This window comes from Nyctereutes procyonoides, unplaced genomic scaffold, assembly GCF_905146905.1.
Source record: "Nyctereutes procyonoides isolate TBG_1078 unplaced genomic scaffold, NYPRO_anot_genome, whole genome shotgun sequence".
Classification (NCBI taxonomy): Eukaryota; Metazoa; Chordata; class Mammalia; order Carnivora; family Canidae; genus Nyctereutes; species Nyctereutes procyonoides.
In genome coordinates, this window is record NW_026575142.1 from 8,803,525 (window position 1) to 8,825,278 (window position 21,754).

Sequence of the window (21,754 nt, forward strand, 5' to 3'; positions counted from 1 at the left end):
AGCAACACAAATGGGAGGAAAAAGGAACAGAAGACAAGCATTTCACACAAGAGGCAATGTAAATAAATGTCCAGTAAATATACAAAACATGCTTGATATCTTCTCTAATTTTTATTATATTGGCCACTATGAAAATTAAAGGTACTGGCAAACAGTAATAGGAAGGAAGACTTGAACCCAAAAGCTCCGTTTTAAAAACATGTCTATCTATCAAACAAAGTGTTCTTAGACTAGCTCCAAGTTTGCACACCATGAAATCACCAGACGGGCCAAATGTGATTTCTGGGGAGATAACAACCCCACTGTATTTTTAATCCAAGCCTAAGGGTCATTTAAAATTACAGAGCTTCCCTGATTCCGTGGAGCATTTTGACCGTCTTAGCAGTTCTGGCAGTTCATTAATAACAATCCCCATTACTTAGTCCCTGAAATTTGCTTTAAAATAAGAAATAAAAATAGCAATTTGTGGAGAAAATAATGGCTATCCAAGATAGACTACTTCCTAAAATGTCTAATGGTTTAATCTTGATTTTAGTCATAGGGTAAGGCAAACACATTTTTTTGAATAAGGTACATGGATCTAGCTGTGCCCAGGTGATTATGCTTTATTGTAAGAGCAAAAATAAGCACTTTCCTCTAATGACTCAAATTACATTGATTTTTCACAGTTATGGGCTTACCTGCAGCCTGCTGCTAATCACTCATGTCATGCTAATCATGTCTTTAACTCTTTTTGAGATAAACCCACTTTATGATGAACAGCAAGAGTAGTAAGGCACAGGTTGCAACTTGGAAGTACACGTCACCCTGCTTTTCCTCAGTTGGTGTAGACTCTACCTACATTTAGAATAATGTTCTATTTCTTTGTTATATTTCTAAGGCAGCCCCTTTTTAAAATAGAGGCATGTCCCCCTAGATTTCCCTTCACTTGATTACAACTTCATTTATAAAATGTAAATTGATTTTTTTTTTCACCCAAAACCCCTTCTTCAAGAACACAAACGTTTCTTCATGAAGCTGGCTACGGTGGAGCGTATTATTAAGTTACTCTGTCGTTTAGAGCAGATACCAGTGGTACCTTGAACCTTAATTAGAAGAGTCGTTTCATTTATGATCAGCCTAAGTTAACGCCACTACATTTATCACGGTTTTCCCATAGGCAGTAGTTATACTCAGGGATAAGGCAATACTGCCATCTAGAGGGAAAAATTGATTACGAACTGATCAAGAATGAAATCGGGGAAATTGTTCTCTTAAAATAATCAGCTAACTCCTAGAATTATTGGTGTAGATCAGAGACTGTCTTTTTTTTTTTTTTTGCCACAAATGTTAGGATTTAGCACCCAGAGTCTTCAGATGATGCTGCGGCGCTTGGGATACACACGAAAAGCAATGAAAACTATTTTAGAAGGAGCACTTTATCAATTTTATAGGAAAACTGTGGAATGCTTGGATTTCAAAATAGCCAGTTGCCATAGTAACTGTATGGCTATTAAAAGAAGTCCAGAGTACAACATAATGAGGGTGAGGGTAATCACAGAGGAAATTAAAAAGAGCAGTTCCCAACATGATGACCAGGGCACAGCCCACACCCCCAAACAAGCTCTGCAAGAGGCCCAGGAAAGCTTCCTGCGGCCGGGGGTTCCCAGGGCCTGGGGGCCTGGGGAAAGCTGTGAGGGCCTCCAGGAAAAGGAGAATCGTGTCCCTTCCTTAGCCCAGAGTTGCACAGGCCCTTGGATTCCAAGGAAGGTCTCACGCCCTCCCTGCGAGACATCTCCAGCTCTGACTACTGCGCTGGCCATTGTGCTCTGTTGCTGTCTTTTAAGACCTTCTTACTGTCTTGACTTTTTTAATTGGTGGAAGGTGGGGCAGGGCACAAAATTCAGCTTAGGATTCAGGCCGATTCTCCTAGGTTAGACCAAGATTTAGAGGGCAGCCCGGGGGGGTTAGCACCTGCCTTCAGCCCAGGGCCTGGTCCTGGGGTCCCGGGATCGAGGCCCACGTCGGGCTCCCTGCATGGAGCCTGCTTCTCCCTCTCCCTGGGTCTCTGCCTCTCTCTCTCTCTCTCTCTGTGTCTCATGAATAAATTAAAAAAAAAAAATAACACCAAGATTCACAAGTTCCTTTCCACAATCCCGGGGCACACGGTTGGCAGCTCTGCCTCCGGGGCCTCCAGATGCCCCCTGCGGCCTTCAGCCGCCGACCGGGCACAGGAGTCCCAGGTGCTTCTCGCCCCGTGACCTCTGCCGTCTGGTTTTCAGGTCCGTGTCCCCGGCGGGGAGGATCTCCACGTCCCCCATCAGGTCCGTCAAGTCCCCGCTGCTGGTCCGCAAGACCCAGGCGCCCGGCGTGACCCCGGGGCCCGAGGTGCCTCCGCCTTGGAAGCAGGAGGGCTTTGTGGCCTCGTCGGAGGCCGAGATGAGAGAGACCACGGTGACGAGCGCCACCCAGATCCGGACGGAGGAGAGATGGGAAGGGAGATTCGGGGTGCAGGAGCAAGTGACCGTGAGCCGGGCCGCGGGCGCCGCCGGGGCCGCGGAGGTACGGGGGGACGGGCTGCGGGGTCGGTGCCGGGGGCTGGGTGCTGCAGGGTCCTCGCTGCTGAGGGGTGTGGGCTGCGGGGTCCTGGGTGCTGCGAGGTGGGTGCCGCGAGGTGGGGGCTGCGGGGTCCTGGGTGCTGCGAGGTGGGTGCCGCAGCGTCTGTGCAGCAAGGTGGGTGCTGCGGGGTCGGAGCTGCAGGGTCCTGGGTGCTGCGGGGTTCCAGAGGCTGTGGGGTCCCGGGGGGCTGCGGGGTCCTGCGTGCTGTGGGGTGGGGGCTATGGGATCGGTGCTGCGGGGTCCTGGGTGCTGCGAGGTGGGTGCCGCGAGGTGGGGGCTGCGGGGTCCTGGGTGCTGAGAGGTGGGTGCCGCAGCGTCTGTGCAGCGAGGTGGGTGCTGCGGGGTCGGAGCTGCAGGGTCCTGGGTGCTGCGGGGTTCCAGAGGCTGCGGGGTCCCGGGGGCTGCGGGGTGGGGGCTGTGGGGTCCTGCGTGCTGTGGGGTGGGGGCTATGGGATGGGTGCTGCGGGGTCCTGGGTGCTGCGAGGTGGATGCTGCCGCGTCTGTGCAGCGAGGTGGGTGCCGCGGGGTGGGTGCTGCGGAACCGGGGGTCAGATCTTGGTCCCCCCCCGCGAGACCCTCCTGCCCGGGGACGAAGGCTTTTGCGGTGCCCGAGGCCGCGCGCTGTCCCCAGGCGGCCGGGCTGCGTGTGAGGACTCGGCCTCTCCAATCCAGGTGAGACAAGAAACTGACAAAAGCGCAGCTGTCGCGACCGTCGTTGCTGCTGTGGACATGGCCAGAGTGCGAGAACCGGTCACCAGCGCTGTAGAGCAGGCTGCCCAGAGGACAACCACGACTGCTGTGCACGTCCAACCTGCTCAGGAACAGGTGCGCGCCGCAGGGCCCAGGCTTGAGGCCTTCCGAGACTAAGTGGCCGGAGGTCCCAAGGCGGTGGGAGATCCGGGGGACCCGAGGGTCCCGTCTGGGTCAGACAGGTCGACAGGCAAGAGTTAAGCTTGGGAAAGTAGACACAGGAGGTCAGAGAAGGAGTTCAAGTACCACAGTGGTCCTGGGGTGGGTGTGGGGGTGTGTGTCACAGTGGTCCTGGGTCGGGGCGGGGTGTGTGTGCCAAGGGCGGCCAGGAGAGTCGGCTGTGCAAGAGATTGCACGTGCATTCCTCGTGGTTCCAGCTCAGTCCAGAGCTCAGCTGCTCCGACCGGGGGTGTCGGTGGGGGCCCGTGATTGCAGGGCAGACATTACCTTTCTCCAAGCTTCCCCCAAAGACCTTTGCTTTTACTTTCCTCAAAACAAATGTGACACTTGATTCATGGCTGAGGAGTGTTATAAATCCAAGATAATTTCCCACCTCATTTTTGAAAAGATTTTTTTTTTATATAGTTTAGAATCACTCCGGCTTTCCTCCTGATCCTCTCTCATGTGACATTTATGTCTTCATCCTGATTTATTTTTGGAACTTTTATATAAGGTGCATGAAACGATTTCCTTCCTTTCCCCTCTGAAATTTTAGATTAAAAAAGAGGCAGAGAAGAAGACGGCTGTAACTAAAGTAGTAGTGGCCGCCGACAAAACCAAGGAACAAGAATTAAAATCCAGAACCAGAGAAGTAATTACAACAAAACAAGAGCAGGTGCACATAACTCATGAACAGGTGAAAATGGGTTTTGACGTGAAATTACTGCTGTTGTTTCCCGGTGTGAGCACACGTAATCATGTTTACCATGAAGGGTTTTGTTTCTGGGGCAACTTAGCTGTTATCACACTATTAAAATCCCCTTGGATCTGTGTATTCATTCTTGGGTACCAGATTCCAAGGTCCCTTAGAGTCCCCAAGTGCTTTGCTTGTGTAGACAAAGGGGACCTCTCTGAACACAAACAGCAGGTTTCATCTCTGTGAAGGTGCGCTAACTAAATATGTGACCCCAAGTGAGGTAAAACCAGGAAAAGTAGCTGTAGAGGAGGAACAGAGGAGGACAGTGGGCACACACAGCTTTGAAGATTACGTGACAACGGCTACCTGACCCCTTTGGAGAACCTCTGAATATAGAAGTGGAATGGACAGCAGTGGGTTTTGTAGGTCACATGACCCCCCAAAAAGTGAAGAAGACAGTCATGATTGGAGGCATTCAGGGACAAATTAGATAAGGCCAGTTGGTAAGGCTTTTGGCCAGTGGAGCCAATCAGCTGGGTGGTTTGAGAAGATGAACTGTCAAGTCTTTTTTTAAAGCCCGAGATCCTTAATGTCAGAGATGACGTCTGAGAATGGGAAAGAGGCAAATGGGGGAAAACTGCTCCCCGCTCCATTCCCCACTCTACACATACACCTTAGGCATCCAGATCCAAACAGCCTCCTTCAAAGAGTTAAGGATTTGGGAAACATTTTGCCTGGGATGGGTACAAAACTTTCCTCCTCATAATGTCTCAATTTTAGTAAAGTAAGTCTTGATATTCCAAGCCATCATCATTAGGAAAATTTCCGAAGCAAAAATATCATATAAATGCAGATTGTAAATTGGCCATACTTGATTTCTCTTATGTAAAAGTAAAGGGTCAAATTACTTCTAAGGTCTTCCATTCTAATATCCTATTCTCTAAGATCACCTTTAGATGACAGGAGTGGCGTAGAATAGTGTTGCCCATCTATCCATTTATGAAAATTGGAAGTCTTTCCAAAGAAGATGGCAATACTCCAGTTCAATTAAATAGTGTTGAACCCAACTTTTTTTTTTCCCTGAGCTGCATGAATTATGGTTTAGACAGAGAAAGAGCATGGTCCTATTAAGGAAAATGAGATGATTTATTTAGTGATATTGCCAGAAAAAAAAAGATTTTACTTCTTTCTTCAAATTCCAACTTGGTTATATTTAATAAACATTATGTCACTTCCACTAGAGATCAGGAGACAATAAGAGCTTGTTTTTATCATTGATTTCAGATAAGAAAAGAAACCGAAAAAGCATTTGTACCAAAAGTAATAATTTCTGCAGCTAAAGCCAAAGAGCAAGAAACTAGAGTTTCTGGACAAATTACTACAAAACAAGAACAAAAACAAGTAACTCAAGAAACAGTAAGTCCAATTTTGTAAATATGCTGTAGTTCGTTGACACATAACACCCTCTAGCCAGCTGTGTGTCACCCTGTTACCAGAACCTTTACGTGCAGGAGACTTTTGTGTCTGTCTGTTGTTTCTGTTTTGTTGTTCCTCTGAAACTCTTTCATGGTGGAAATTCTGTGTTCATTGTGCAATTTTTCACTCAGTTGATCAGTTTTGGGGAGATTGTGTATTGGAATGCTTTGGGGGCACATCTATGATGTTTCTAGAGCATATTTAATTGAAAGATAGATATCAGCCCATTCAATTGGGTAGATAAGATATTTCCCCCAGTACAGTTTTTTAATGCATAGGCTGAGCCCTCAGTCATTTAGGTTGTAAGACAAATGTACACATACACACAGACACACACCAGCCGTGAACACTCCAAGCAGATATCATGGGAAAGTGAGGAAATGCTGGACATTATAGGAAACACCAGTACTTCTTCAAGAAAATGTCCTAATTCCTTATTGACAAACAGTGACCTAGAAGTGTTTGCTGCTTTTGTGCTGTAGAGCCACATGCGACCAATCTCGGTGTCACCAAAATCCCCTTGTCTTCCATGTGTGACACCCAGTCTTAAAGTGTCAGGAGAGAGGCATCTATTTTCTAACTCTTTCTTGTTCGGGAGGGTGCCTGCACTTACCTATCTTGACCTCCTGTTCTCTGCTGATCCTGGAGGTACTTTATTAAAAGGTCTAGCTGAGAACACTGTGCACTCTGTGAAGGCTGGCCACAGGCTAGTGAATGAATTCCCTTCTCCTCAGAGTGAGTGAGAGACCTTGAATGTCCGCGTACCCTACTTGGCCTGATAAGGGCATAGAAACCCTGTGGCCACTGCAATGCCAGCTACTGGCAAGTTCAGCCCGACTAGAGTTTTCCAGCCATTTGCCAGCCAGTAGCCACTCCCTGGGTGTCCTCGTATATCAACGTGTCTCAAAGATGAGATTTTTCAGTTTCTAGGACAATTGACTAAGGAGCAGGTGGACAGAAATGAAGCCTATTCCTCAGGAAAACCTAAGTCTATGTTTTAAACATAAAGCGTTGGCCCATAAAATAGAAGCGTGCTACTTTCTCACTGACCACTAAACATTTGCATTCTTCTGAATGTTGCAAGGGTATCTTGCCATTTCTTTTGTGCCTTTTGAATCTCAAACTTTTATTTTACTCTGAAAATCAGATAATACAGAAAGCTGTGATAGCTGCTGCGTCCGTGGTGGTAGCTGCCACTGCAGAGCCCACAAAACTAGAAACAATGCTGGGAGCTCAAGAAGAAAATGCCACACATGATCAAATGCACGTAACTCAGGAAAAGGTGATGATTTCCTGCTGCTGTGCAATTCACTCTTCATCGTGTCATTTGCAAGCTGCCTACACATTCATCATGGGTCTCACTCATCACTTTTTCACCTCTTCTTCTTATAACTCAAATAGAAAACTCCCTCAAAATCTCTCACGAACCCTTTGCCACCTCTCCAGCTTTCACTGCCACTTTTCATTCCTAACTTTCAAACTTTCTTTGGATTGTTACTAACGTGGTATCATACTTCACTTTAGTATCTTATCTTCCTATTGCAGTAGACTCCAGTTGTCGAGTCAATTGATAAAATGCAAAAGTATGTGTTGATTATGGCTGTGCTGGAATTTCCCATGGATTATAATAATAATGTGAGAAAGAGAAGTGCATCCTTTATTCTTATGTTGCTGATTCCACATTTTTCTCTTAGACTGCACTGATTCTGATACTGTTAACAATGAAACAGTACAGACGATCAAAGCAACTCATATGATATGTTTAAGTGTGATTAAAGTGTCCATGAACAGAAAGAAATTTGCTTCCTTTCTCAGTTTTGACTTAAGTTTCTTTTATTGGAGGCTGTATGAAATTTAATGACCATTTTCTCACCTTTCTTTTTGTTATATGACCAGATGATGAAAGAAACTAGGAAAACAGTGGTCCCTAAAGTCATAGTTGCCACTCCCAAAGTCAAAGAACAAGATTTAGTATCAAGAACTAGAGAAGGCATCACTACCAAAAGAGAGCAAGTTCAAATAACTCAGGAAAAGGTGAATACACGTATTTGAGATGCGAAAGTTCATCTTTTTTTTCCCCGAAAGTTCATCTTTAAACTAATTTCTAGTAAACCATTAACTATGATGTGCTATGAATTATTAGTCTGTATTTTCCTTTTTGAATCCCAGACTAAAACGAAAATGGTGAATGTGTGACTGCTTACCATTAATTTTATCTCCACTTTTGATTTTCATCCATCTGTAACATTTGTGACTCATTTTATCCCACCATTATTCTTTGCATGAAGATGAGCATTGTTAGCCTGATTTTTAAAAAGTAATACATGGAATCATCTGAAGTTTTTTTTTTTTCTTTCTTTCTTTTTTTAGTTAACCTTTCTAAGTTTTGTAATTCCCACTCGGTATATGCCGACAGTGCCAAGTAACTTCTTTTGTGTAGTTAACCTGGAATAATTTCATCCTGCATCCATACTAGGAGGGTGGGAGGGGTTATACCATGTGTGTGTAAAGCCCTGTGCAACTTCAACTTTGATTTTACTGTAATAATCAGATGAGAAAGGAAGCTGAGAAAACTGCCTTGTCTACAATAGCAGTTGCTACTGCTAAAGCCCAAGAACAAGAAACAATATTGAGAACTAGAGAAGGAATGGCTACTAGACAAGAACAAATTCAAGTTACTCATGGAAAGGTGATGCTCGCTATTCCAAGTGTGCAGTCCCCTCTTGTATAATACATTAATCCCAATCTCAGCATTTCTTATGTATGAGACACTATTAACCTCATTTCTTTTTTAGATGATTAAATGATTAGAAACTAAAAAACCAAGTATTATTGTTAATATTACTACATGTGCCTCTCCCCACTGATTTCTTCACTATTTTCCTTTTTTTTTTAAAAAAAATATTAACATCTAGAAGTTCTCTGGGAGTTGATGATTGAAATTGTATGCAGGCTGATTTTAAGATATTCCATAAAGATTCAAGAAAAAAAGTAAAAGTAAATGATGAATCTTATGGTCACAATGATGTATGCTTTGAGGGGTCATAAATTTAATATCTTACATCACAAAGTATGGACTTATTTCAGGAAATTACTCATAATTCTTTTCAAGTGAAAGTTTATCTTTTGTTCATTCTATAAAAACTAAATGAGAAAATTACAGTGCCCGCCATAATAACTTCTGCTACAGCTAAACAAGGTGCAGTATTAAAATCTAGAGAAGGAACCACCCAACCAGGATATACATAAGCCATGAAAAGTTTATTTGTAGCATCTGTTTATAGTTATGAAATCTCCATGGTTTAACCAACTTACTGTGACTCTGTTATTTACCCCAAATAAGCTATTAACCTAATTTTATTCCTTACTGTCAATAGAGTATTTGGAAATAAGCAACTAAATTTCTTTAGCGTCGTGGCTGAGTCCTGTCTGTATTTCTCTTAGTGTTGTTTTCTATCTCTGCATCTTTGGTTTTTTTTCCTAAGGCAGGATTTAAGATCAACTTTCTAAGCCTTTACACAAGTCTGATATTGAATGGCACATCAGCCTTTCTGAAATCTCATTGGTGACAGAAATTCCAATATGTACCATACTTCATCAGTGATTATATTTAAATGGTTGCTGTGTGTTCTGAATCACATCAGTTTGACTGTCTTATTTTTGTTGTTAAAAATTAGCTAAGAATGGAAGCTGAGAAAATATCTGCACCCAAAGTAGTAGTTACCACCGCAAAATCTACTGACCTAGCCATACTGCCAAGGACTAGAGAAGAACTTGCTATTAAGCAGGAACAGATCCATCTTTCTCATGAGGAGATGAAAACTGATGCCGTGAAGGTGAAAAGCATGGCTTCATCCCATTTCATCATCAGCACCCATAACTTTTCATCCAGCATGAGTCATTGTGCTCTAGAGTTCCATGTAATTGCAGAAGTAGTCAACAAGCATTAGCAATGAGACCCCATCCAACTCCTCCAGTGCAACTGTTAGTGTTTCTAGTCATGAAAAGCCAGATTAAATAACCCTCTCGTTTGCATCTCCTAAATTAATTCTCAGCATTTAACTGGTCTGAATTGGGTTCTCCTTCTCCAATTCTTCTTCTTGCTGATCCAGGTTCTAAAACTATGAGAGATGTGAGTCCACTAAGAAATAAAAAAATAAAAAATGGTACCAGCCAAGAGGACGTACCTGCGGCTGTCCACCAAATGGCATATGGATAGGAACTTGATATGTATTAACTCAGGAAAAAATAAATAGATGCTTCTTCAGTTTGAAATATTCTACCCATAATTAAAATACTTTTTTTTTACATAAGTTCTAAATTAAGAACAAGATTTGTATATTTGTACATTTTAGTTGGCAACTAATTTCTGTGGGCCTAGGTTTTCTCATTGTTAAGGTAAATAAAACTTAAAGCTCAACCTGCTTAACTCACAGGCTGGTTGAAAGATTCAAATGAGATATAATGTCATGCAATCATTCTACAAGCAAAGTAATATATATTAATATACATATGCACATATATGTATATATATATAGAAAGAGAATGGTATATCAGCCTTTACATATATATTAAAAGTCTATGTATACTTAATTCATATTATTTGGCTTGTTGAATGATTGCATTTACATTACTTCTCATTTGACTCTTTGGTCTACATTAAATACATATAGTATACATTAAACATATATATTTGTGTTATCTGTAAAGATGGGTAACATTTTAAAATATCTGTAAAATTCAAATCAACTAATAGCCTATATGTTTTTAAAAAAGAAAAACAGATGAACAAACTTAACTAAGCCTCATGTATATTTTACGGTTTCTTCTAAGATGCAATGGTAAAGTGAAATCGGCATTTGCAATCCCTCAAGGAAGATTAGATTGTTCGTGGCTTACTGGAAGGAAGCACTGAATTGAAGCCCAATTTCATCTCAGAAAAAAACCCTCATTCGTATCATGAATGATGATTCGTATCAATCATCTTAAATGATTCAGAGGACAATTTTAACAGATATATAGGTAGCATCCTTGAAAGGCATTTCAGATATGATCTAGGTTCCATTCACAGCAGCAGAAGAGAAAACTGGACATTAATAAAATATTCCAGCATTACTTTTAAAGAGCACTGATGGACATGGTGATGTGATTTTTTAGGATGTGCTATTTCCAAGTCTTGCATAGACTCATAATTTGTAAGCCACATCAGCTAGTTTGCTTTCTTTAAAAGAGAAACACCTTTGCAGACTGTGTTTTCATTTATGTTAATCAGATTCATGGAAATGAGAAAACAACATTTCTGCTTTTTTCTTTGCTTTACCTCCCAGTAATAATGAAAGTAAATTGAACTTTGCTGTGGAAGGTTGTTCTCTTGACTCCAAATATGATTAACACTTTCATTTTAATCAGAATCTCTTCATTCATGTTTTGTAAAAAGATACTTTCTAATAGATTAAAAATGCTTGTCCCTAGATAATCATAAAATTAATATGCTCATTATGATTTCATGAGCTTCCACATTATCTCAGATTTGCATGTAACTGTACAACTCTAGCAACTGATTTTTCTGGATAGGTCTAGGATGGTTTTGAGTATATTTTTTATCATTGCTGTCATTGCAGCAACACTAGACTAAGTGATTGACAGGATAATAAAAATAATCAATGAAGATAACCAGCCCCAGGGTTCTGATTTCCCAAGTGCTAATTAACTGCCTTGACAAAATCCTAGAAAAACTCAAAATCTCCTTCCTATTTTATGTATGTACTGTGTTGTCCCATGTGGTGTGTGTGTGTGATTTAATGTCTAGTCTAATTAAGCAGGTATATAGAGAGTGTATCTAACTAGCTGTCCATTACATTATAATCATCAATGAAATATTAAGTTCCTAAATGCATCTTGTGAGCCACATTTCTGGAGACATTAACAGAGCCATATAACACGGGTGCCATCTGCCTACGACACCTTTAGGCATTTGTCTGTTCTCGGTGACTATCCGCGGAGGAGATGTCTTAGCTTGACTTTGACATTGCTGTGTGTTAATTCTGGAAACCTTATCTCCAGGTGGACGTTGGGAAAAAGGCAGAAGCTGTAGCAACAGTTGTCGCTGCAGTAGACCAGGCCCGTGTCAGAGAGCCCAGGGAGCCCGGGCCTCCTAGAGAATCATACGCTCAGCAGACCACTTTGGAATATGGCTACAAGGAGCACATTTCTGCCACAAAGGTAGCTGAGCATCCCCAGCGTCCAGCCTCAGAACCCCACGTTGTCCCTAAAGCAGTCAAGCCTAGAGTGATCCAGGCTCCTTCTGAGACTCACATCACAACTACTGATCAAATGGGAATGCACATTTCATCACAGGTGGGTCTGTACCTGCTGGCTTTTCACCCTATCCATGGGGAAAACAAGCTTAGCTGTTGGCGGTCATCCAGTGAACAGTGGCATCACTGAGTCTCTTTTCATTGCAGATCAAGAAAACTACAGATATAACAACTGAAAGATTAGTCCATGTGGATAAACGCCCCCGCACAGCAAGCCCTCACTTTACTGTTTCAAAAATTTCCGTCCCTAAGACAGAACATGGATATGAGGTAAGCAGTTAAAGAGCCTGACAAAGAGACATCTGGCTCGAAGAAAATAAGTACTTAATGTGTGGTGTACACAGTGTCTTCGCTGTAGGCCAGGGTGGGCCTCTCTCTGGTGATGTCTGTTCGCATTCAGGGTGGACTCTGGAGCCCCAGGAGTCTGGCTTCCGAAACTTGCCCAGCAAGCTAGTGGTTGTCATACACCTCTGAGAAGACACAGATCCATACAGCTTTCTCTCTGTTTCACATTTTGTAAAAAGATGGTGTATTGCACGGTTTAGTTTTCCTTCTGCTGTGAGACTTTTCAGGCTGTGACTATGTATCAATGATAAGTCAGACATGGAAAAATCATATAATGATATACTCAGTTCAACAAGATGGAGAGATAGTAAATGTGGTAGTTGGGTTGGATGGTGGAGTCACACCGGCTGGGTGAGTGTCCTAGCTCTGCCTCTTATTAGCTCTGTGGTCAGGGGCAAGTTAATACATTAAACATTAGCAAGTTGACATCACATAATAACCCTTCAGATTGGACGCTGTCCTTCTTATCCACATCTAAGACAAAGAATGCAAATCCTGTGTGCCTTCAAAGAAGTGAAAAGTACATTTAATACCCATATTTGGAATAGTCCCAAATTACTATTGAAATCGAATAACCATAGACAAAAAAAAAAATAAAAATAACCATAGACAATGGCAGAATAAAAAGAGTGGGAAAGTCTTCAAAATATTTTTCTGAATGTCTCCATTTTTACCTTCCACATGGATTTGAGGCTGAAACTTTACCACGCTATTTTTAAGTAGTTCTTAGAAATTTCCCAAATGTTTTCATAATTTCTTGATTTTGAAATTCCCACAGTAGTTATTTTTCGGATGGTTAAGTGAAAAGTCATGACTGAGCTTTAGAAGACCCTGCATCCCTTTCTGATAAGGGCATAAAATAAGGAGCTCTAACTACAACTCTTGAAGACAGGCATTTTCAAATCCATTTTGAAAAAAAAAAAAAAGTATTTTGCAAACTGGTGGGAATGACCGTGAACTTTGTGAGTGGTTTGTCTCTAACGGACTCTTCCCTAACCCTGAGAGTGGTAGTGAGGGCCTAGGAGGACAGACCATCTAGAAACAGACTCAGACCCACCACGGAGCGAATGATGGTGGGGGCGCTTCGGAAGCATGACCCAGACTGCCTCGTTTCCATTTAGGCATCGATAGCCGGTAGTGCTATCGCCACGTTACAGAAAGAGTTGTCAGCAACATCTTCTGCTCAGAAGATCACCAAGTCAGTGAAGGCACCTACGGTGAAGCCTGCTGAGGCTCGAGTGAGAGCAGAAGCCACCCCTTCCCCGCAGTTCCCCTTCGCCGACACGCCGGACACTTACAAGAGCCAAGCTGGCATTGAAGTGAAAAAGGAGGTAGGGGTGAGCATCACTGGTGCCACAGTCCATGAAGAGCGCTTCACAGTACGCCGCGAGCACGAAGCCAAGGTCAGTCACCGGATGGCTCGTTGTTCCTTGATGCATTGCTGTCGAGCGGGGCCCGGCCCACGGCCACTTTCTGCCACAGACGTGCTCAGCCGGGCCTCCTGCCTCTCTCCTTTACCACGTTCAGACTTCATTCTTTTGAGTCTGGCGTGGATCAGAGCTCTTTTTCCTCAAATTATTTTTGTAATGTTGCATGTGCTACGAGTTGATGAGACTGCCCCTCACTCCAGGGGCATTTTGTAACGTCCTCTGTAAACCCTGCAGGTAACAGAAACGGCGAGAGTACCTGCGCCTGTTGAAATTCCGGTTACTCCACCAACCTTGGTCTCGGTGAGTAACGAAGTTGCCGCCTGTCTGGTCACATAGCTTTAATGTACGCAAGGATCAGTGTCTCGAATGGCCTCAGTGGGTTCACAAATGCTAGTTGTAGGACAATACACTAACTGGCGAGGAAAAGGGGAATTGTGTGTGGGACTGTCAATAGACTTAAGGAGTTTCGATGAGGTTTAAGGCCTTATTGGGAGAGTGATGGAGCTCTAACGACCAATCCAACCCTCTTTGATAGCTTAGCCTTAGCATCAGAGAAAAGCATTCAGATAGAAGGCGATGAGCATTATATGGAAGGTGATAAGGACCTCAGCAGGGGAAGGATAGAGCACTTCTACTTGGGAATAACAGGGAAAGCTTTTGTATTTTATTCATTTATTCATTTATTCATTCATGAGAGACACACACACACAGAGAGAGAGGCAGAGACACAGGCAGAGGGAGAAGCAGGTTCCATGCAGGGAGCCCGACGTGGGACTTGATCCCGGGTCTCCAGGATCACACCCTGGGCTGGAGGCGGCGCTAAATCGCTGAGCCACCCGGGCTGCCCCAAGGGAAAGCTTTGTTGAAGTGGCAACATTTGCTTCTGAGCCTTCAAGTTCTGTTAGGGTTTAACTATGTGACAATAGGTACAAAGTTGCCCCATCATATGGTGTTAATACAGTTCTGCCTTAGGAACTTGGAAGCCTTTGACATTTATTTCGACTTAGGAATATTCAATTTCCAAGGAGTCCCTTTACTAATATTTTTAGAGTCTTGACCTTTAAAAGGATATTTCATGGCCATCAAAATGTGCAAGTTCAAACCCCTCTGCTTCTCAAAACCCATAGACATGATTAATGGCTATCCACACTTTATCTGTATTTCCTTTTTCTTCTCTCTTCAGGGCTTAAAAAATGTAACTGTTATAGAAGGTGAATCTGTCACCTTGGAGTGCCACATCTCTGGATACCCATCCCCCAAAGTGACATGGTACAGAGAAGACTACCAAATAGAAAGTTCCATTGATTTCCAGATAACCTTCCAGAGTGGAATTGCTCGTCTTATGATTCGCGAAGCCTTCGCGGAAGACAGTGGACGATTTACCTGCAGTGCTGTGAACGAGGCTGGGACCGTCAGCACATCCTGCTATCTAGCTGTGCAAGGTTGGTGGCCACACTCCCAACTGCCCTTGCATACGTGCCATCGCTCTCAGCTGACACTTCCTTGCACAGGACGGTTTCTGCGCACCTTGTAACAGTGGCCCCTTTGGGAACTGGGGGTGACTAGGGGGCCAACTTAACTATCGTATTAAGCAGAGGTCACTAACAAAATGGACTAAATGCCTGACTTAGATGAGAAACTTGTTTGTTCTTCTAGCATCAGAAGAATTTGAAAAGGAAACAACCGTGACTGAGAAATTGACCACCGAAGAGAAACGGTAAAACATTCTTTGGCTTTTGTTCTAGTACAGTTTTGAATTTTTTTTTCCTGTCCCATTGGCAGATTGCAACCCCAGAAGCTAATATGAAGGGAATTCTTTTTCCAGCTTTGTAGAGTCAAGAGATGTGGTAATGACGGATACTAGCATCAGAGAGGAACAAGCAGAGCCCGGAGAACCTGCCGCTCCTTTTTTTATTACAAAACCGGTGGTCCAGAAACTGGTGGAAGGTGGGAGCATTGTGTTTGAATGTCAAGTTGGAGGCAATCCAAAGCCCCACGTCTACTGGAAAAAATCTGGTGTCCCTCTAACCACGGGATACAGGTATTTTGACGGCTGACTGATAGTTCTTTGTGATTTGTATGATATGTATATGAAGCCTACAGAGAAATAGGCTTAACCCCCAACCCCCAATGTAAGCACCCTCATTATGGAAACTTCAGAGGATATTTTGAGGGATTTTTACATTTTTGCACAAAGTCTTACTGAGAAACAAAGCTATGTGCCAAAAATGGATAAAGATATATTTTTCTGGATTCTAGTTTGATTCGTGTATAGTGCTGGTGAAATAGAGAAAATGTGGATGTTTACGCACATGTGTTCTAGAAAGTACCCAAGATGGCATTCAATAAAAATGTATAATTAAGTCACTAAAAGATAAAAGAATAAGAGTCCTGTAGTGAAGAAGGAAGTGAGTTATGTATGAACATCTATGCTAATAAATTTGCTATAATTGGATGTAAAATTTAGCTTTGAATTTTCTGCAACTTAATAACAAATCAAAAACTGTAGCTGTTCTTAGTAAGAAAAAAATATAGCATACCAGAGGCTTACTATTGAAATGTTTAAAAGAATTTATTATTTTGAATATTCATTTGATCTTCACATGGGAGCAAAATAATGAACAAAGAGGAATATCTAAGTGTTTAACTGACCTCATCATTTGCTAACATTAAGCACCAAAGCCCTTCCCGTATGGCTGATTCTAGTAGTATTATATTCATTTTTTTATTTCAAAGAATATATGAACCTTATTTACAATGAAAATTTTAAGTTGTTTCACCCTCGTTACTCATGTCCGTGCATTTTCCTCAGTTATCAGCAATCTTATTTTCTATAGGGAGCTTAATCACATATTTAAGATCATTGATTTTCATACCACAGATCTACATGAGGGTTATTCACACAGCGTTATTTGTGACTGAATTTTATGTATGTTCATTTCTAGATACAAAGTGAGTTACAACAAGCAAACTGGGGAGTGCAGACTGGTGATTTCGATGACTTTTGCCGATGATGCTGGAGAATATACTATTGTTATTCGTAATAAGCATGGCGAGACTTCTGCATCTGCCTCCCTGCTTGAAGAAGGTAAATGCAGCCCTGAGTAGTTTCTGTGGGCCTGATAGGAATGGAAATATGGAGAAGTAGCAGTGCTGTGTGTTTGTCAAAAGGCCTGTTAAAATATCCCCGTTCTGATCCTGGCTCTGTCTCACGTCGCTGCCGCCTTTTGGCCTTCACTGTAAAGGAAATGTTTTAGACCACATGGCCTCAAAAGCAGCCATACTGGTGCTAAACTTCAAGATTCTAGCCCTTAGTTTCTCTCTGGCGCAGGCATGTTTTGAAGATGCAGGGATTCCAAATCCAGTGCCCTTCGAGATCCAGGCAGATAGTGTTAGTGAGTGCAATGAAGACAGTGGCAAACTGGAAACTATGAAGGGTCTAGTAGCTCCCTACCTCCACTGTGTTGTTGCCAGGCACACACATGCCAGGCTCAACATTTCTAGAGTTTCTGATATTTTTAAAGGAAACCTGGCTCAGTCGTTTGAGGATCTGACTCTTGATTTTAGCTCAGGTTACAATCTCAGGATTGTGAGATCAAGCCCTGCATCAGGCCCTATGCTCAGCGAGGGGTCTGCCTGAAGTTCTTTCCCTTTCCTTGTGCCCCTCCCCTGCTCGTGCATGCTGGCACTCTCTCTCTCTTTGAAATAAATAAGTAAATCTTTTAAAACACACACACACACACACACACACACACACACACAGGGGCCCCTGGGTGGCTCTGTCAGTTAAGTGTCTGCCTTTGGCTCAGGTCATGACCCCAGGGTCCTAAGATTGAGTCCCATGTCAGGCTCCCTGCTCAGCAGGGGAGTCTGTTTCTCCTTCTCCCTGCTCATGTGTGCTCTCTCTCATGTGCTCACTCTCTCTCAAATAAATAAAATCTTAACAAGAAAAAGAAAACCTGGAAATCAAGATTGGTTGGTATTCAAGGTAATATGACAAAAAGTATAATGGCATTCAGGCCAAACAAAATATATCTGTGGGTCACATTTAATTTTGCTTAATTGTTCACATTTACAGTGGACATCCCATGTTCTGTTTCATTTGATCTGCACAAGACCCACTTGAGAAAGTTAGGATATTCTCCTCATTTAGCAGATAGAACACTCAAGACCCAGGAAGATTAATGAGTTGCCAAAACCACACAGCAAATTAGGAAGACTACCAGGATAGATCCTAAAGAACTGACTGCTAATAAAGGGTGTTTTTTTTAATACAATAGTAGTGCTACTTTGACTTGTTAATGAAAATTTGGTTTTGAAATTCAGTCTAATGTAGGTTGAGCACTTTAATAAGTGCATGTGGAAAATCCAGCTTTTGGTTATCAATTTTCCCTAGTGTTGGGTTTGCCTGAATGAAGCAGCATGAACACTTATTCATAAGAACATTAAAATTAACTCATGTTTTAAGACAAATGAGCAAAATGGGGGGGGGACAGAGAGAGAGAGAGAGAGCGTGCAAACTGAAAAACGGACTCTTAACTATAGAGAACAAACAGAAAGCTACCAGAAGGGAAGTGGGCAGGAGGATGGGTGAAATAGGTGATGGGAATTAAGGGATCCACTTGCGATGAGCACCAGGTGATGTATGGAAGTGTTGAATCACTGTACTGCACGCCTGAAACTCCTATTACACTGTATATTAACTAACTGGAATTTAAATAAAAACTTTAAAAAAAACTAACTTGTGTTCCTAACTCCTAGCTGAATATGAGTCACTGATGAAGTCCCAGCAAGAAATGCTTTACCAGACACAAATGACTGCATTTGTGCAAGAACCCAAAGTTGGAGAAATGGCACCTGGATTTTTATACTCTGATTATGAAAAAGAGTATGAAAAGGAACAGGCCTTAATTAGGAAAAAAATGGCCAAAGATACTGTAATGGTCAGAACTTTTGTAGAAGAACAGGTGAGTAGAAGAATGACCAAGTAATTGAGTTCATAAATTATACTTACCTCCCACAATGCCCCTCTTTTTGTTTAATATTTTCATTTTCCAGGGATGAGGTCAAGGTTAGACTACAATTAGTGTGTCCAGGTTCAATGCTGATGAGTTTCCTTAATCTTCATGAAATGTTGCACAATGTGGCTTTCGAAACAGGGATTCCATATATGTAGAAAAAGACAAATATTAGGATGACCAAGTTCACTATTGCCCAGATCCTCTCATCTGTAGGATGTGAACATCCCAAATGTAACCTGTGCCCTGAGAATATCTTTGTCCCAAGATTCCCCAACATGAACTGGGAAAAATGATGATAATGTAGATTTAAAAACAAAAGAGTGACTCATCTAATTCTCTCTAAAAATCAGAACCAAGAAAACACACACACACACACACACACACATACACAAACCAAAACCAAAAAGCCTTCTAGAATTTTCTCCCAGTCAAAAACCATAATTAGTCCTTATCTTTGAAACTAATAGTCCTAAAGATTATTTCTGTCAGTCAGTATATATATTTTTTAACAAACTGTCATTTTTTTTACTATATAGGAATTCCATATTTCTTCCTTTGAAGAGAGGCTTATCAAAGAAATTGAATACAGAATAATAAAGACTACCTTAGAAGAACTTCTTGAAGAAGATGGAGAAGAAAAGATGGCAGTTGACATTTCTGAATCTGAAGCTATTGAAGCAGGATTTGACTTAAGAATCAAGAATTATAGAATTCTTGAGGGGATGGGTGTCACTTTTCATTGCAAGATGTCTGGATATCCATTACCCAAGGTAAAATATAAACGTCATACCTCACACTACAATAAAATACAGATTGGTTACAATAACAATTTGATCTAATTTTTTTCAACTATACATGATATTATTTGCAGATTGCATGGTACAAAGATGGCAAGCGCATTAAGCATGGAGAGAGATACCAAATGGAATTCCTGCAAGATGGCAGAGCTAGTCTGCGCATACCAGTTGTTCTTCCAGAAGATGAAGGCATCTATACTGCATTTGCCAGCAATATGAAAGGAAATGCAATTTGCTCAGGGAAATTGTATGTAGAGCCTGCTGCACCTCTTGGTGCTCCGACTTACATACCCACACCAGAGCCAGTGAGCAGAATCAGGTAATACTTAGAATAATTTGGGTTAAGATTTAAATTATTTAAAACCCCAAATATCCCAGTAGCAAATTGCTATTGTGTCAGAGACAATAAATAATAATAATAATAATAATAATAATAATAAGGCTCAGAAAGCACAGAAATTTGCCATTAGCAATACAGATGATTGCTATGTATTGTTATTTCTTGCCCCTGTGTAGGTGAGCAAGGCATTTTCATTAGTGTAGCATGCTATTCATTTTGCCAGTGCTGTAACTAATACTCTAAAAACTATATAGGTTGGGGCACCTGGGCGGCTCAGTCAATTTAGCGGCTGCCTTCAACTCAGGTCATGGTCTCAGGGTTCTGGGATCCAGCCCCGAGTCAGGCTCTCTGCTCGGTAGGGAGTCTGCAATGTAGGTATTAGCATTACTACTTTAGAAGTGGGAGCATTTGGTCTCTATGAGCCTATGAAAATTGTCTTAGTTTACCCGCCCTGTAAGTGGTGGTGCCAACACTTGAAATTCAATCCAAGCCAGTCTGACTGTGATGTGCAAGTAGGGTTTGGGTTTTCTTCAAATACAATTTCTACATTTTCCCTTCTCTAGGCTAAAAAATCATATTTTTCTTTTTCTATAAATGTATTCACTGGCTTATTTAACCAACTGATATTTATTGAGATGTTTTGGCAGATGAATCCAAAGGGTTTGGTGACTAATTAAAAGCGGCAGGGGGCGGGGGGAAACTATGGAAAAATTGCTCCAAGATTTTAAGGCTGGGTACCTGGCCATGGTTGAAGAACTACTGACTGGAATTGAGGATCTATGAAAAACATAGATTTGGGGGCAATAATAATATATTCTGTTTTGAGTCCCAATGATTTTGAAGTGCCTTCCAATATGGACATGAAGTCAATTCTAAAATAACGTTGAACAGGTTTGTTTTGCTGTGTTTTCTCTATGCCTCATGAAAATATTCTGTTTTGCCTTTGTTTTTCAGATCTATCTCTCCACGTTCAGTGAGTAGATCTCCTATACGCATGTCTCCTGCACGGATGTCCCCTGCAAGGATGTCCCCTGCACGGATGTCCCCTGCAAGGATGTCCCCTGGACGTAGGCTGGAGGAAACCGATGAGTCACAACTTGAGAGACTGTATAAGCCAGTCTTTGTGTTAAAGCCTGCTTCTTTCAAATGTTTAGAAGGGCAGACTGCCAGATTTGACTTAAAAGTTGTTGGTAGACCTATGCCAGAGACCTTCTGGTTTCATGATGGTAAATATGATGAGTTTTTACTTGTAGATCATTAAATGCAAAATTAAGTTTGTAGATGTGTGCAACACTTTAAAAACAATTATTTTGATATGTGTTTTCCTTTTTACTTAATTTTTTACAGGCCAGCAAATTGTCAATGATTATACCCATAAAGTAGTCATTAAAGAAGATGGTACCCAATCGCTGATTATTGTCCCTGCAACGCCCAGTGATTCTGGGGAATGGACTGTGGTTGCCCAAAACAGGGCAGGCAAATCTTCAATTTCAGTGATTTTAACTGTGGAAGGTATTTGCTCTTAAAAAAGAAACTACCTTATCACTTGGGTCATAAACAGGTATTTTAGTCCTACTTACTCTGTATCATCACCTTTCTCTTCCAGCTGTGGAACATCAGGTAAAACCGATGTTCATAGAAAAGCTTAAAAATGTCAATATAAAGGAAGGTTCTCGACTTGAAATGAAGGTCAGAGCTACGGGTAATCCCAACCCTGATATTGTATGGCTGAAAAACAGTGACATCATTGTACCTCATAAATATCCCAAAATCAGGTGAGTTTACTTGAAAATAATAAAAACTAAGCTCATTATACAAATCCAA

General features: G+C 41.9%; 1 protein-coding gene across 1 annotated transcript in view; it reads left to right on the forward strand.

The window, feature by feature from the left end:
- Window positions 1–21,754, forward strand: part of TTN (titin) — a 272,766-nt gene that overhangs the window by 10,336 nt on the left and 240,676 nt on the right. Inside the window, 21 exon segments of the mRNA XM_055307803.1 lie at window positions 2,262–2,541; window positions 3,271–3,423; window positions 4,064–4,204; window positions 5,489–5,620; window positions 6,828–6,962; window positions 7,577–7,714; window positions 8,232–8,369; window positions 11,744–12,037; window positions 12,145–12,267; window positions 13,464–13,745; window positions 14,007–14,072; window positions 14,956–15,214; window positions 15,429–15,489; window positions 15,598–15,813; window positions 16,718–16,860; window positions 18,534–18,739; window positions 19,330–19,563; window positions 19,665–19,909; window positions 20,885–21,156; window positions 21,278–21,442; window positions 21,537–21,705. Coding sequence (XP_055163778.1) covers window positions 2,262–2,541; window positions 3,271–3,423; window positions 4,064–4,204; window positions 5,489–5,620; window positions 6,828–6,962; window positions 7,577–7,714; window positions 8,232–8,369; window positions 11,744–12,037; window positions 12,145–12,267; window positions 13,464–13,745; window positions 14,007–14,072; window positions 14,956–15,214; window positions 15,429–15,489; window positions 15,598–15,813; window positions 16,718–16,860; window positions 18,534–18,739; window positions 19,330–19,563; window positions 19,665–19,909; window positions 20,885–21,156; window positions 21,278–21,442; window positions 21,537–21,705 — 3,852 coding nt within the window.